Source organism: Narcine bancroftii, chromosome 9 (genome assembly GCF_036971445.1).
Source record: "Narcine bancroftii isolate sNarBan1 chromosome 9, sNarBan1.hap1, whole genome shotgun sequence".
Taxonomy (NCBI): Eukaryota; Metazoa; Chordata; class Chondrichthyes; order Torpediniformes; family Narcinidae; genus Narcine; species Narcine bancroftii.
This window is the reverse complement of record NC_091477.1, coordinates 76,281,811-76,295,405: the sequence shown is the minus strand read 5'-3', so window position 1 is coordinate 76,295,405 and position 13,595 is coordinate 76,281,811. Positions and strand designations below refer to the sequence as shown.

Here is a 13,595-nt window from a genome sequence, read left to right as displayed (position 1 = left end):
AGCAAAGAGTTACCACATTATGATGCCATCTTGCAAATAAAGGAAAGTAAGAAAAGCAATAAAATCCCTTCACAGTCTGAATAGTCAAGGATCACACCGCCTACTTAGCTAAGTAGTCATTTTCACATATGAAGCCCGATTAATAAATTGGGCTTGCTGTTTAACAGCGATGTTGCATAGAATAACATATAAGCTCTTATCTGACACCTATATGTGGCACTTTCCACAAATTATTACCAGATAGTGATCAAAACTGTAGTCTAAAGACATGGAGGCTAAATGTAGTGAGTTTTAATTTCTAGGCAATCCATTGAAGCCAAAAGCTACAAAAAAGTTTTAAAAATAATCTCATTTATTCATTGTGACCACTATTCTTGAAAGTCTGCTTCCTCCTTCCCCTTGTTCACTTGCCTTTCTAAACGTCCACAACTTGGCATGTTTGATTGGTGTTTAGCCGCTGTTCAATTTTCAAGCTCCACAACCAAAGTGCAAAGTAAATTAACTTTGTTGAAGCATGTTACAGATAGATTTCTCAGCCAAATGGTAGGAGCAGCTAATATAATTCCTAATTCGGGATTACTTTTCTAGCAAAATAATCTCACTCCATTGTCAGTGTGCTTTTGTTGCTCCCAATCCTAATATGGTGCAGTGCACAGTATTTTTAAAATATCCAATGTAAAATCATTTGTAGTCTGTTCAATTTTTGCATCCTTGTTATTACTAAGTGATAAATCTGTCCTGAGCCACTGCTTCTGAATTGGTCATTCTTGGAGTGGAATGATTGTCCGCATTGCTGCTATATTTTGCAGTCATGAGAAATGTTTAAGAATGACATGCACTGGAAAATTCCTTTCTGACTGTTTAGTGCCATCTACAAATTCACACGGTATAAATTTAGCTTTTCAGCTCCAAGGGCCATAAGCCTCAATCATTTGGCAGCTATCTAAAAGACAAACAAAAATGCAATGTGCTTAAACAGGAAGTGGTTGGGAGGCAGAAGACACTAGATCAAATTCTGCTTTTCTCATTCCTAATCCAACAGGTTTCAGGACAGCCCTCTTATTATAATACTTGATACCAGGGTCAACCTTTATTCCACAAATATCATTTATTATTATATCCAATGGAACAGGATTCCTCTTTCTCCCAGGGATTCAGGGTAGCTTAGCATATTAGTCTTTCCTGCTTAGAGCTCTTGCTGGAGATGCAACTCTTTCCTGTTTCACTCATTGATCATTATGGTATGGGCATCAATGAGGTTCTACCCTATTTTATGGATCATAATGCTTAATTGATCTCTGAGCAAAGCAGCATAGGATCAGTTTACCTCTCCCAGCTCTCTAAAATAAGCATAAAGCTATGCAGCCCCATCACTGAATTTTGCAGAGCTTTTGAGTAAGATCCCACCCGAGCAAAGCCCTTGGCAGACCAGATCCAAATTAACTCTGGCAGGAAATAAAGGGTATTGATCAAAGGGAGTCACCTTCGATGACTAAATGGCATCAGTGCTCAGATACTTATGTTTTGATGAAGGAGGCATGCTAAAGAAGTTAACTAATAATACAAAAAATAGCCATGTGGTTGACATTAAGCAGTTTAGGCTGCAAGAAGGGGTTGTGATCATTTGGGCAAATGTATTTGGGGAGTGTGACAGAATGTAGATATGTTTTTGGGAGATAAATTGGGGCAGGTTTTAGTGTAGGTCAGATGCAAACTGTGGTGAATCTCTGCTAAGCTGCCTGTCTCCCCTCTGGCAAGCCTTGCTGTACTAACATTGGCTGTGCATTATCTCTACTGTTAAAGACACCCCCCCCCCCTTGGGTATAACTGTGTATGCACCCATTGTCTTTCATTATTGTACCATAAGTTTCTGCTAATAAAAGCCATGAATATTGTTTGATCACATCGTCTTTGTCCACTTCATCAACTGCCACTACACAAACACTTTAAAACAGATCTTATTTAAAATGCTAGAGCATTGCCCTATGCTACCCCATAAAATGTTACGAGCCCAGAGGACCCCAAAACCCAGCAGCAATAGATATTCACCAAGACAAATGGTTAGTTAAACAAAAGTTGCTTTTAATTATCTTTAAACATGAAAATAGAATCACACTTTAACTTATCACTATTGACTTAACTAACCTAACTTAACCCCCTTCTAATTCTAAGCTCACATGTATGTAATATGTGTGTAAGTTCAGAAAAGTTATTTGATTCACAGTCCAATCTCACTTCTCATTCCTCCAAGTTCACTGGTTGCAGATACAGAATTTAACATTTATAAAGTTCACCAGGCTTTAAATGGTTACCGCTGAGGAAGGTTCTTGTCGGTTTTCAGAGAGAGATTTGTTGTACAATGGACACCCAACCACTTCAGTGTCTTGCTGAAGAAACTTGCTCCTCCGGGTTCTCCAGATGATAACCTCTTTCTTTCAGGTCACCACAGAGTTCCTTTTTGTTTCTTTTATTTCAAGTGAAACATTAGACAGCCAGTCCTCTCCTCTTGCATGAACCACAAGCGCTTTGACCAGGCTGAACTAAGAACTCACAACCTGTCTTCCAAATGGGGCTTTCCACAAGCTTGCCAGCTTGTCCTGTTCCAGTCCCAGCTGCTGTTGCTGACTGTCGCACTGCAGAACTGATCTCTCTCTGACCCAGAGAGAAAACCTGTTTTACTCTCTCTGCTTGCAAAACAAAGTTCCCTTCCAGGCAGAATGCAGCTCCAACAAGCTCTTTCATCTGTTGTCTTTTTGTAAACAACAATCCATTAGTGAAATCTCTTGGGCACTCTTCAAAACTTTTGCAAAGACTGTTGACCCTGATTTGTCTAGCATGGGGCAGAGCTCCAGTATTTTAAATAAGATCTATTTTAAAGTGTTTGTATGTGACCTACACTAAAACCTGCCCCAATTTATCTCCCAAAAACTATTATTATTATCTATATTCTGTCACAGGAGGAGCAACAAAGGAAGGAAATATGCAGCAAATGGAGTAATAAATGGTATGAGGAATAGACCATTTCAGTCTATGGTAAAAAAAAATCACAGGAATTGCAGATGCTGGAATCATCCTTGAAAGTGGTTCCCAACCACAAAGGTTGACTGTCCATTTTTTCCTATGGATACTGTGTGACCTGCTGAGTCTATCCTGCTTTCCTTTGTTTGCTGGAGACATGACAAGTTGCTGAACTGACAGAAGATGGTCAAGGTATAAAATATAAGACCAGGGAGCATATCTTCAAACTATATGCAACACTGATTACTGATTGTGCATGGGAGTGTGCATTCTCAGTGAGAATGCTGCTGAGACTAAAATATTGAGGCTATGAAGAAATATTCGATAAGTTGTTGTTTTCTGTAAGCCATAACAGAGCTGGCTGAGGGAAGAATTAATTGCAAACCTGAAGAGACGAATGAAGAAGGAAGAATGTTTTTTCCCTTTACTAGAGTGTCAAAAACCAGGAAGTGCAGGTTTAAAGAAGTATTTATAGAGGATTAGCAGGAAGGAGACTAATTTTTTTTTAATGGGTGGTATAGATATGAAACTGCAGTGGAGGCAAAAACATTCAATTTGTTTATGCAGCGCTTAGATGTGAAGTGTTGTGCAGAGTTTGTGTCGGGAGGAGGTGAGATTAGATTTGGGTAGCCCTGTGGCATAACATTTCTATGATTTCTGTAATGGAAGTTTTAGATGGGATTCTCCCACCAATCTCTTTACTGGGAGTGTGGGGTCAATCCCACCTGATTAATCTCATTACCATGGAGTATAGGTCCAATTTCACCATTTGACTGCTTTGATGTATTGCCATCAATTTGCTTGGTCTTCTAAGTTCAGCACCATTCCTTCAATAAATGTTGTGTATTTTTTTTCTTCTAGTCCATCATATTTGATGAAGTTGATTTAACAGATGCCAGTGTTGCAGAATCCAGCACGAAAAATGTTAACAACAGTTTTACAGTGAGTAGCCATGAAATAATAATTATCAAGAATTTGATCGCATGTTATGATGTAACTGTGTAGATTTGATATTATTTCTTATCAGTAGTAGTTGCTTGTCGCACAAGTGATTACAATAACTCCCATTTATTTTGTGTTTTTAATTAAACAAAATACCCCAATGTACTTTTCATGGATCTAGATAATTCTCTTCAATCTGAGGCGCCTGCAAGCTCACACCAAGACACAAGAGAAACTTGTCCGTGAACTACTCTTTGCAGATGATGCCGCTTTAGTTGTCCATTCAGAGCCAGCTCTTCAGCGCTTGACGTCCTGCTTTGCGGAAACTGCCAAAATGTTTGGCCTGGAAGTCAGCCTGAAGAAAACTGAGGTCCTCCATCAGCCAGCTCCCCACCATGACTACCAGCCCCCCCACATCTCCATCGGGCACACAAAACTCAAAACGGTCAACCAGTTTACCTATCTCGGCTGCACCATTTCATCAGATGCAAGGATCGACAATGAGATAGACAACAGACTCGCCAAGGCAAATAGCGCCTTTGGAAGACTACACAAAAGAGTCTGGAAAAACAACCAACTGAAAAACCTCACAAAGATAAGCGTATACAGAGCCGTTGTCATACCCACACTCCTGTTCGGCTCCGAATCATGGGTCCTCTACCGGCACCACCTACGGCTCCTAGAACGCTTCCACCAGCGTTGTCTCCGCTCCATCCTCAACATCCATTGGAGCGCTCACACCCCTAACGTCGAGGTACTCGAGATGGCAGAGGTCGACAGCATCGAGTCCACGCTGCTGAAGATCCAGCTGCGCTGGATGGGTCACGTCTCCAGAATGGAGGACCATCGCCTTCCCAAGATCGTATTATATGGCGAGCTCTCCACTGGCCACCGTGACAGAGGTGCACCAAAGAAAAGGTACAAGGACTGCCTAAAGAAATCTCTTGGTGCCTGCCACATTGACCACCGCCAGTGGGCTGATAACGCCTCAAACCGTGCATCTTGGCGCCTCACAGTTTGGCGGGCAGCAGCCTCCTTTGAAGAAGACCGCAGAGCCCACCTCACTGACAAAAGGCAAAGGAGGAAAAACCCAACACCCAACCCCAACCAACCAATTTTCCCTTGCAACCGCTGCAATCGTGTCTGCCTGTCCCGCATCGGACTGGTCAGCCACAAACGAGCCTGCAGCTGACGTGGACTTTTTACCCCCTCCATAAATCTTCGTCCGCGAAGCCAAGCCAAAGAAAAGATAATTATACATTTGTTACATTATTATACAGATTTGTTCCATCTGTAATGATTGAATTTGATTCTTTATTAACTGGTACTGAACAAATTTGTACTTACTGAGTGCTTATTATATTCCCAGGATGTCTCAGAGCAGATCATAGCTAAAGAGAGCACTGTAATTTCCAAAGTAATTCTACTGCAGTCATGGTAATGGCAGTGCTGCCGCTGGTATGGACCTGGTAGGAGCAGGAAACAGAGTTATGTCTTCCAGCACTCTTCCACAAAGTCCAACTGCCCTTTATGCCAACATTCCCATATGGATTTAAACCACTTGTTGAAAAGGGTTGTTTTTTTTTAACATCGGAGATCCCACAGAGGTCTATACCCAAGATGGAGGCACCTACACTAGGCAAACCAAAACTTTAGGGTTGCAGGCTCTGGGGACACCAGAACAGGTGAAAAACACTTTACCGAGGAGGACAAGCCTGGGTGAAAACTCAACAGGGTGGGAGTCCTCAGGCACAAAACTAACGAGAGACTCAGTGGCCGAATAGCTCACACTAGACTGCAGGCTGCCAGAGACTGACTCATGGAGACCAGGCATTGGGACTGAGATTTGTGAGGGTGCCAATGGTGAGCAGGTCTGTTTTGCTTATTTTTCTCTTCTTGGTTAGGAGTCCTGGACTAGGGCCTCGTCTTTGTGCTCCTTTACAGGTAAACAAATCTATAACTTCCTCTGTATTTTGAAGTATTGAGTGAAAGTTAGCAATTCTGAACTCTCTTGCATAATATTTTACTTTAGAACTTAGATACACTGGAGAGATAGATGCTGTGAATTTGGATATTCGGCTGGTGAGGTTGCAATGAGCAGGTGCTTTGTTATATACGGAAGAGCACCTGGAGGAATTGGATGAAAAGAAATAACTCAAAATTTACTGATAACGAGTAGAGTGTACTTGGATGTAGGAGTACATATGCAGTTGAATATAGAGGCTAATATATTGATAAAGGTGACAGAAGTCGGATATGGTGATCTGAATTGTTTGAATGGAGTGATTACAGCAAAATGGAGGAGCAAGGTCTGAGAAGAATTTGGTCTTTTTTAAATTTGATGCATGAGGATACTGAAGCTGAGAAGCTTTGTGCTTTTCTTTGGCATTAAAACAGTGAGATAAATCTCTCCACTGGTATTTCAAAAGATATATTTTAAAAACATAGCAAAATTAGCTGTTTCAAGTCCAAGAACTAGACTTTCATAAAGCTAATTTGTTTTAGGAATATTGATATTAAAGGTGGAATTTCCTGTCAGTGATTCCTTGTTGTCACAGCTCAAGATTCAAGATTCAATTTATTATCATAGTAATAAAACAGTGTCATATTACATGAAATTTCTTTTTGCCTGCTGATTTGCCACCAGCAGGAATTGCTCAAGCACCTCTTACAGTCAGATACTTTGGATTACTTCTCAAGCTCTAATAATGTTTGGAAATAATCCAAATAAAATGACACAAAATACAGCCAATACTTTCATCCTGGTAAGAAGTGGCAAGGGATGAGTGTTTGCTGCAATGATAGAAGAATAGATGGCTGTGCTGTCCCAGGGGAGCAGATATGTACAGGGACCTGAAGAATAGTGAAGTCAGGCATCAGTGTCCTTGTACAAATGGCATCATGATAGAATGTGACCAGAAAAATGCTTGTAAAGGACTGTAGCCCCTCTATAAATCCCAGTACATATGGGAATGCTGCACTGCAGATGATGCAAAGGTAGTATTCATAACAAATGGAAGATTCCTCACTCTCCTAGAAACACTATTTTCACTTTTCAGCAACTAGCTGCATACGACATATCTCAGGAGAGACAGTCTGCAAGGAACCTGAGGCAAGGGTGACATGACTTTGACTTCTGAGAGCAGTACAGGCACTTGTAATTGCTTGCTCTTTGGGGATTTATCGAACAAATTAACACAAGTGTCAGCACTTCTCCAAAAGTAAAATTCAAGATCACCTGCACTCTCAGGACCTTACAGATCAACTCTGATTATATATGAAATGAATGGGGATTAATCTTTTATGGTCTGTTGCAGGAGTTAAGAATAGCTCTGTACTCAAAGTGGGATATCTTCATTTTTTAAATGAAATTAAACCCAGAAACAGCAATGCCTTACAGACACCTCCTTGGTGTTCTTCTGCTCTGCAGGTTACCATTTCTAACAAATATCTCTTTTTTTAAATTTTAACTGATTTCCCATCTGATGAACACTGAACCACATTTTATTTCTTTTCACATTTCTGACCATTAAATTTTACAAGGAGACCTGCTGAAATTACCTGGGAATGTGGTGATTAACATTCAGTTTGGATTAGTTTACTTGAGGATTTTTCTAACAGAGTTGCATGTAGCACCTGCTGCCTAATAGTTGCTGGTAATTTGTGTCTGACTTTAATCCCTTGAGCCTCGATTAAAAACTGGCTTTTCGGCAAGTGAATAGTATCAGTTGTGGCTTGGACTAGATTGCTTGAAAATCAAGCCCAAAATGAATTTTGTGTCTTCTACATGCCTGACGTATTTGGGCAGGCTGGGCACCAGAAAGTCAAATTCTTGCAGCAAAACCTTATTACATCACTGAGAACAAACACAAAATTAATCAAAGCTGTTTTAAAACTGTTCCTTTTTGAACAGCCTTTTATGATCTTTGAAGAGATTAATCTTTAGGTCTGGTCATCTGTAAAGTTCTGTCACAAAGACCAAGATTATGTGGAAAGTAAAATTGGATTTGTTACATTTGGAGCCTGATTATGGGAATGTTGAAGAAACTAAGAAGAAAGATAGCTATGTTTTAATAAGGAATTTTGTGAGATAAAGGGCAAATAAGATTCAATTAAGGAGATGGTGAGAGAACAAAGAAATAGAAGCAGGAGAAGGTCATTTGACTGCTCATGCCTGCTGTACCTTTCCATAAAGTCATCACTGATATTTTTCATCATTTATTCATCTTGCATTAACACCATATATCTGGATTTCCTTAGTATCCAAAAAGCTATCAGTTTCTATTTTGAATAAACTCAATGACAAGCTCTCCCTAGCCCCTTTGAAGAGACCATTGGTCTCAGTCCTGAATGAATAAACCCTTATTTTGAGATTGTGCCCCTGGTTTTGGATACCCCAGAAGAGGAACCATCACCCCTCCACCCACTCTGATGGATTCAATTAGATCATGTTACATTCTTCTAAACTCTAGAAACTATGGGTCCAGTCGATAATCCCTTCTCAAAAGATCTCATTAAACAAATCCTCTACCTCACAGAAGCCTGTTCGATGAACTTTTGCACACGCCCTCTAACCCCTATTTTACTTAAGGTTTTCCTAGCTAAGGAGAACTGTCTAACCTGAACTGAATGTATCTGTAATCGTCGACTCTAAACCTCTTGTCCTAATGGTGTGTTGTGCCTATCTGTTCACGTTAGGAGATTCGTATTCAAGAATATCCAAGTTCTTTGGACACCCACACCGTTCAGTGTCCTGCTATTTTTAAAAAAAATTCCACCATGCTATTTTTCACCAAAGTGAATGACCTCTGTATGCTTCATTTGCCATGTCCTTGCCTTTCACTCAGCCTTGAAGGCCTTCTTAAATATATCGCATCCAGAGGGTTACCCTGCCTATTCTGTAAGTTATAGCCTCAGAAAAATGTCTTCTTTTTCTGATATCCTTGTGCACTATAGCCAATCCTATTATTTTCTGATACCATGTCCTTGAAATATATTCTGTTGTTTCCAGACTAACTAGTCTATGTTCTTCCTTAAATATTGTAGATCTAATCTAGAATCTGTGGATTTTTTTTGAAGATGGTCTTCAGTATATCCAAAATATCCGCATCTGAATCTTTTAAAATATTGGTCATTTGCGATATTCAGTCTCATTTAGCTTTTCCATTACTGTTTTGTGACTGATGGTAATTTCTTTCAACTCATTCATTGTAGAATTATTGTTCTCACCTGTTTTTCATAGGTTATCCATCTTCCATAAAGAATACTCATTAAATTTCCCTTTCAATGTTCTTCTTACCCATTACAATTCATGAATAACACGTCAATCTATGTGATCACATTAATCTTGGTTTCACACTAGATTATTCAAATATTCTCTTTTTGGCTGATTTCTTGGTCATCCTTTCCCAAACCTTTTTTCCCCCCTCCCACTTTCGGTTTACAGCTCTTTTTAGCAGTAATATAAGCATTCTCATCTAAAGCTATTTTTAACTTCCCTTGATTAGCACAGCTGGGCTGCTTTACATGTTGGGTTTTGAACTTGAAAAAGATATATATGTTGCTGGTGTGGCGTCGTGAGCAGTGGGGAAACACAGCCACCACGTTGAGGGTCATTAATGACTGTTTTTTATTCATATTCAGCACGTCCCTTTAAGGGCAACATGAGCTCAGTCACCTGGTACATTGTGACATCATCACTGCCCAGGGTGTGGGCCGGAAGGGAGGCTGGAATCAGAGAGAAACCTCTGATGACGCCATTTCCCCATGGCTGCCCCGCCATGTGGCAATACAAGTGGGGCCGGTTCGCCATGATGATGTGCGCCGCCACACAACCCTCCTTCCCCCCCCACCAAGAACCAGCTACACATCCTGTCTCTTTGGCAGCCGGCCCCGGCAATTGCACTTGCTGTGAAATGTCCAGATGAACCAGCTTCAGACGGTCCACCGTAAAATGTTCCTCTCTCCCCCCCCCCCCCCCAACCCCCAACGTCCAGGCTGAAGGTTCTGCCGGACCAATGCAAATCTTTGTATGGGCCCTCATATGGTCGTTGTAGCAGTGCACTTTGTGGTCCCCTCCGTATGAAAACAAACTGGGCCGAGTCAAGCTCTTTGGAGAGATGAAACGGCTGTGGTGTCAGGGTCTGGACCAAAAACTCACCCGGCAGGGAAAGCGGTGCGCCATGGACCATCTCCGCTGCTGAAGCCTGCAGGTCCTCCTTGGGTGCCATTCTAATCCCGAGGAGGACCCAGGGTGGTTCATCCGCCCAGTCTGGTCCAGAGAGCCTGGCCATAAGCGATGCCTTCAGGTGCCTGTGGAACCTCTCCACCAACCCGTTGGACTGCGGGTAGTATGCTGTGGTGTGGTGGAGCTTGACCCGCAGGAGCTTCGCCATCTGAGTCCACAGGGCAGACGTGAACTGTGTCCCTCTGTCACTAGTGATGTGTGCCGGGACTCCGAAACGGCCGATCCATTGGTTGACCAGAGTCCTGGCGCACGTCTCTGCGGAGGCCTCCTTAATTGAGACGGTCTCCGGCCACCTTGTGGCCTGATCCACCACCATGAAGAGGTAATGAGCTTCCTTGGACACCGGCAGGGGGCTGACGACATCAATGTGGATGTGTTTGAATCTATGAACCGCCGGGTCGAAGATCTGGATGGGGGCTCGCATGTGTCGCTGGACCTTGGAGATCTGGCACCTGGTACAGTTCCTGGCCAGTTCCGCCACCTCCTTCTTCAGCTCGTGTCACACAAACCGCTCCGCGACCATCTGCATGGTTGTCTTTACTGCTGGGTGAGCGAGGTCATGAATCAGACTGAAGACCTTTGCCCTCCACTGCAGCGGGACCACCGAGCGCGGTATGCCTGTTGAGACGTCCTGGCTGCTGGGCACCCGGTCATCCTTGAGTTTGAGGCCCGAGATGGCGGTCTGCAAGGCCTGTGTCTCCACATCGTTCTTCTGTGCCTGACCCAGTTGCTTACAATCCAGGCCGGGCGCGAGAGTGTCGATGGCTGGACGGGAGAGCACATCCGCCACTACATTGTCCTTGCCGGCCCTGTGTCGGATGTTGGTCATGAACACAGACATGTATGAGAGGTGGCGGTGCTGTCTGTCAGACCACGGATCCTTGGCCATCGCCAGTGCTTGCATGAGGGGCTTGTGATCCGTGAAGGCTGTGAACAGCCTGCCCTCGAGGAAATAGCGGAAATGGCGGATGGCCAAATACAACGCCAGGAACTCCCAGTCGTAGGTGCTGTATTTGAGCTCTAGCGGGTGCAGCTGCTTGCTGAAAAAGGCCAGCGGCCGCCATTGTCCATCGAGCCACTGTTCCAGAACCCTCCCCCCCCCCCACTGCCCTAGCTGAGGCGTCCACTGAGACCGCCATATGCGCCTCTGGCTGCGGGTGCACCAGCAGCATGGCGCTGGCTAGAGCCTCCTTTGTCGCGATGAAAGTCCTGTCCACCTCCTCTGACCACAATAAAGTCTTTTCTTTGGTAGCCATGAGCGCGAACAATGGGTGTATGGTGCATGCGGCTCTGGGGATGAAATGATGGTAAAAGTTCACTATCCCTGCGAACTCTTGGAGGCCTTTCAGGGTGGAGGGTTTGGGGAATCATTGAACAGCCACTACCTTCTCCAGCGCCGGCACGGCCCCAGCCACTGAAATGGTGTGCCCCACGAACTGGAGGGACTCCTTGCCAAACTGGCATTTGGCTGCATTGACCATGAGGCCGAAGTCCGCCAGCCCGGGCAAAGAGTGTGCAGAGGTGGGTTTTGTGTTTGTCGCGGTTGCGACTGGCAATGAAACTATCGTCCAGGTAAATGAACACAAAGTCCAGGTCTTTTCCAACCGCGCCCATAAGGCGCTGGAACATTTGGGCTGCGTTCTTTAGGCTGAAGGGCATACGCAGGAACTCGAAGAGGCCGAAAGTGGTGATAATGGTTGTCTTACCCACGTCATCTGGATGACCGGGATCTGATGGTATCCCCTCGTGAGGTCCACTTTGGAGAAGATCCTTGCACCGTGGAGGTTGGCGGAGAGGTCCTGTACGTGGGGCACCGGGTACCTGTCGGGGGTGGTTGCGTCGTTCAACTGACGATAGTCACCGCCCAGTCTCCAGCCCCCAGACGATTTTGGGACCATATGGAGCGCTGACGCCCAGGCGCTGTCCGAGCGCCGGATGATTCCCAGTTCCTGGATCCTGGAGAACTTCTCCTTTGCCTGCTGGAGCTTCTCAGACGGCAGGCGTGTGGGTCCAGCGTGCAGCGGGGGGCCCTGTGTGGCGATGTGATGGAAGTCCCCATGCTGGGGCAGGGCGGCGTTGAACCGTGGCTCTAAGATGGCGGGAAATTCGTGGAGGATCTCATTGAATTCATCCCTGGTGGCGGCTACAGTGGCGATTTTAGGCCTGCGGGCTTCTTTGACCAGTCGGGTGGAATGGAACGTTCGGGCATTCACCACCCTTTTGCTTTTCATGTCAACCAGTAGTCAGTGAGCTCTGAGGAAGTCGGCCCCTAACAGTACAGTGCCCACAGAGACTAGGACGAACCTCCAGTGGAACTTCTCTTTCCCAATTTGGATCTGTGCCCTGCAGGTGCCGTAGGTCCTGATGTTGGAGCCTTTGGCCGTCCGCAGGGGTGGACTTGAGATCGGGTGCGAGTCTCTAATGCTGTGGGGGGAAGGACGCTGAGCTCAGCCCTTGTGTCCACCAGGAATCGGAGGCCAGTAGATCTGTCCGTCACATGAAGGAGGCTGTTTGTGTGGTCAGCCATCGCAGCCATCAATGGTGGCTGGCCTGGTTGCTTCCCTGAAACCCACAGGGCTGGGCGCACTTACGGGCTTGCGCTCCCCAGCGCTGGTGGTAGAAACAGCAGGTCGACTGGCCCTCCTCTGGCTTGGTCCTGGGAGTGGCTTGTGGTCAGCTGGCTCCTGGTTGTGCCACTTGGTTTAGAGCTGCCTCAATCTCCCTCTTCATGTGCCAGAGGCCATCCGTACGGGCTGCTGCTCTCCTCGGTTTCGAGAAATCTTCATCTGTGAGGAGCAGCTGGATATCCTCTGGCATCTGTTCCAGGAATATCTGGCGGAAGAGAAAACAAGGCTTGTGGTCTTCCGCCAGGGCCAGCATTTTGTCCATAAGTGCCGCCGGACTACGGTCCCCAAGCCCATCGAGGTGAAGGAGCCTGGAAGCCCGTTGCTGGAGAGTTGGCTCGAAAGTTCCAAGCAGCAGGTGTTTGAGGGTGGTGTACTTGCTCATAGCTGGGGGGGTGGTGGATGATGTCGCCCACCCTTGCTGCCGTATCGTGGTCCAGAGCGCTCACGACATGATAGAATATCATGATGTCTGAGGAGACGTTGCGGAGTTGAAATTGTGCTTCCGCCTGCTCGAACCACGTTCTCGATCGGTGGGCCCTAAAGGGGGGAAGCTTGATGGAGAGAGCGTTAACTTCAGCGGAATCCATGGAGTTTTGAGTCCAGAATAACTTTTGGCTCATTGGGGTCACCACTTTGGTGGTGTGAGCAGCGGAAGAAACACAGCCACCATGTTGAGGGTCGTTAATGACAGTTTTTATTCAAATTCAGCGCGCCTCTATAAGGGCAGCATGAGCTCAATCACCTGGTGCATTGTGACATCA

The 13,595-nt window shown here is 45.0% G+C and overlaps 1 protein-coding gene across 12 annotated transcripts in view; it reads left to right on the top strand.

Moving 5' to 3' along the window:
* LOC138742304 (diacylglycerol kinase delta-like) overlaps positions 1 to 13,595 on the top strand; it is a 152,084-nt gene that overhangs the window by 34,345 nt on the left and 104,144 nt on the right. For all 12 annotated transcript variants that reach the window (XM_069896553.1, XM_069896551.1, XM_069896548.1 and 9 more), the window contains exon 3: positions 3,880 to 3,960. In XM_069896553.1, the coding sequence (XP_069752654.1) occupies positions 3,880 to 3,960 (81 nt within the window). The remainder of the gene's footprint in view (positions 1 to 3,879; positions 3,961 to 13,595) is intronic.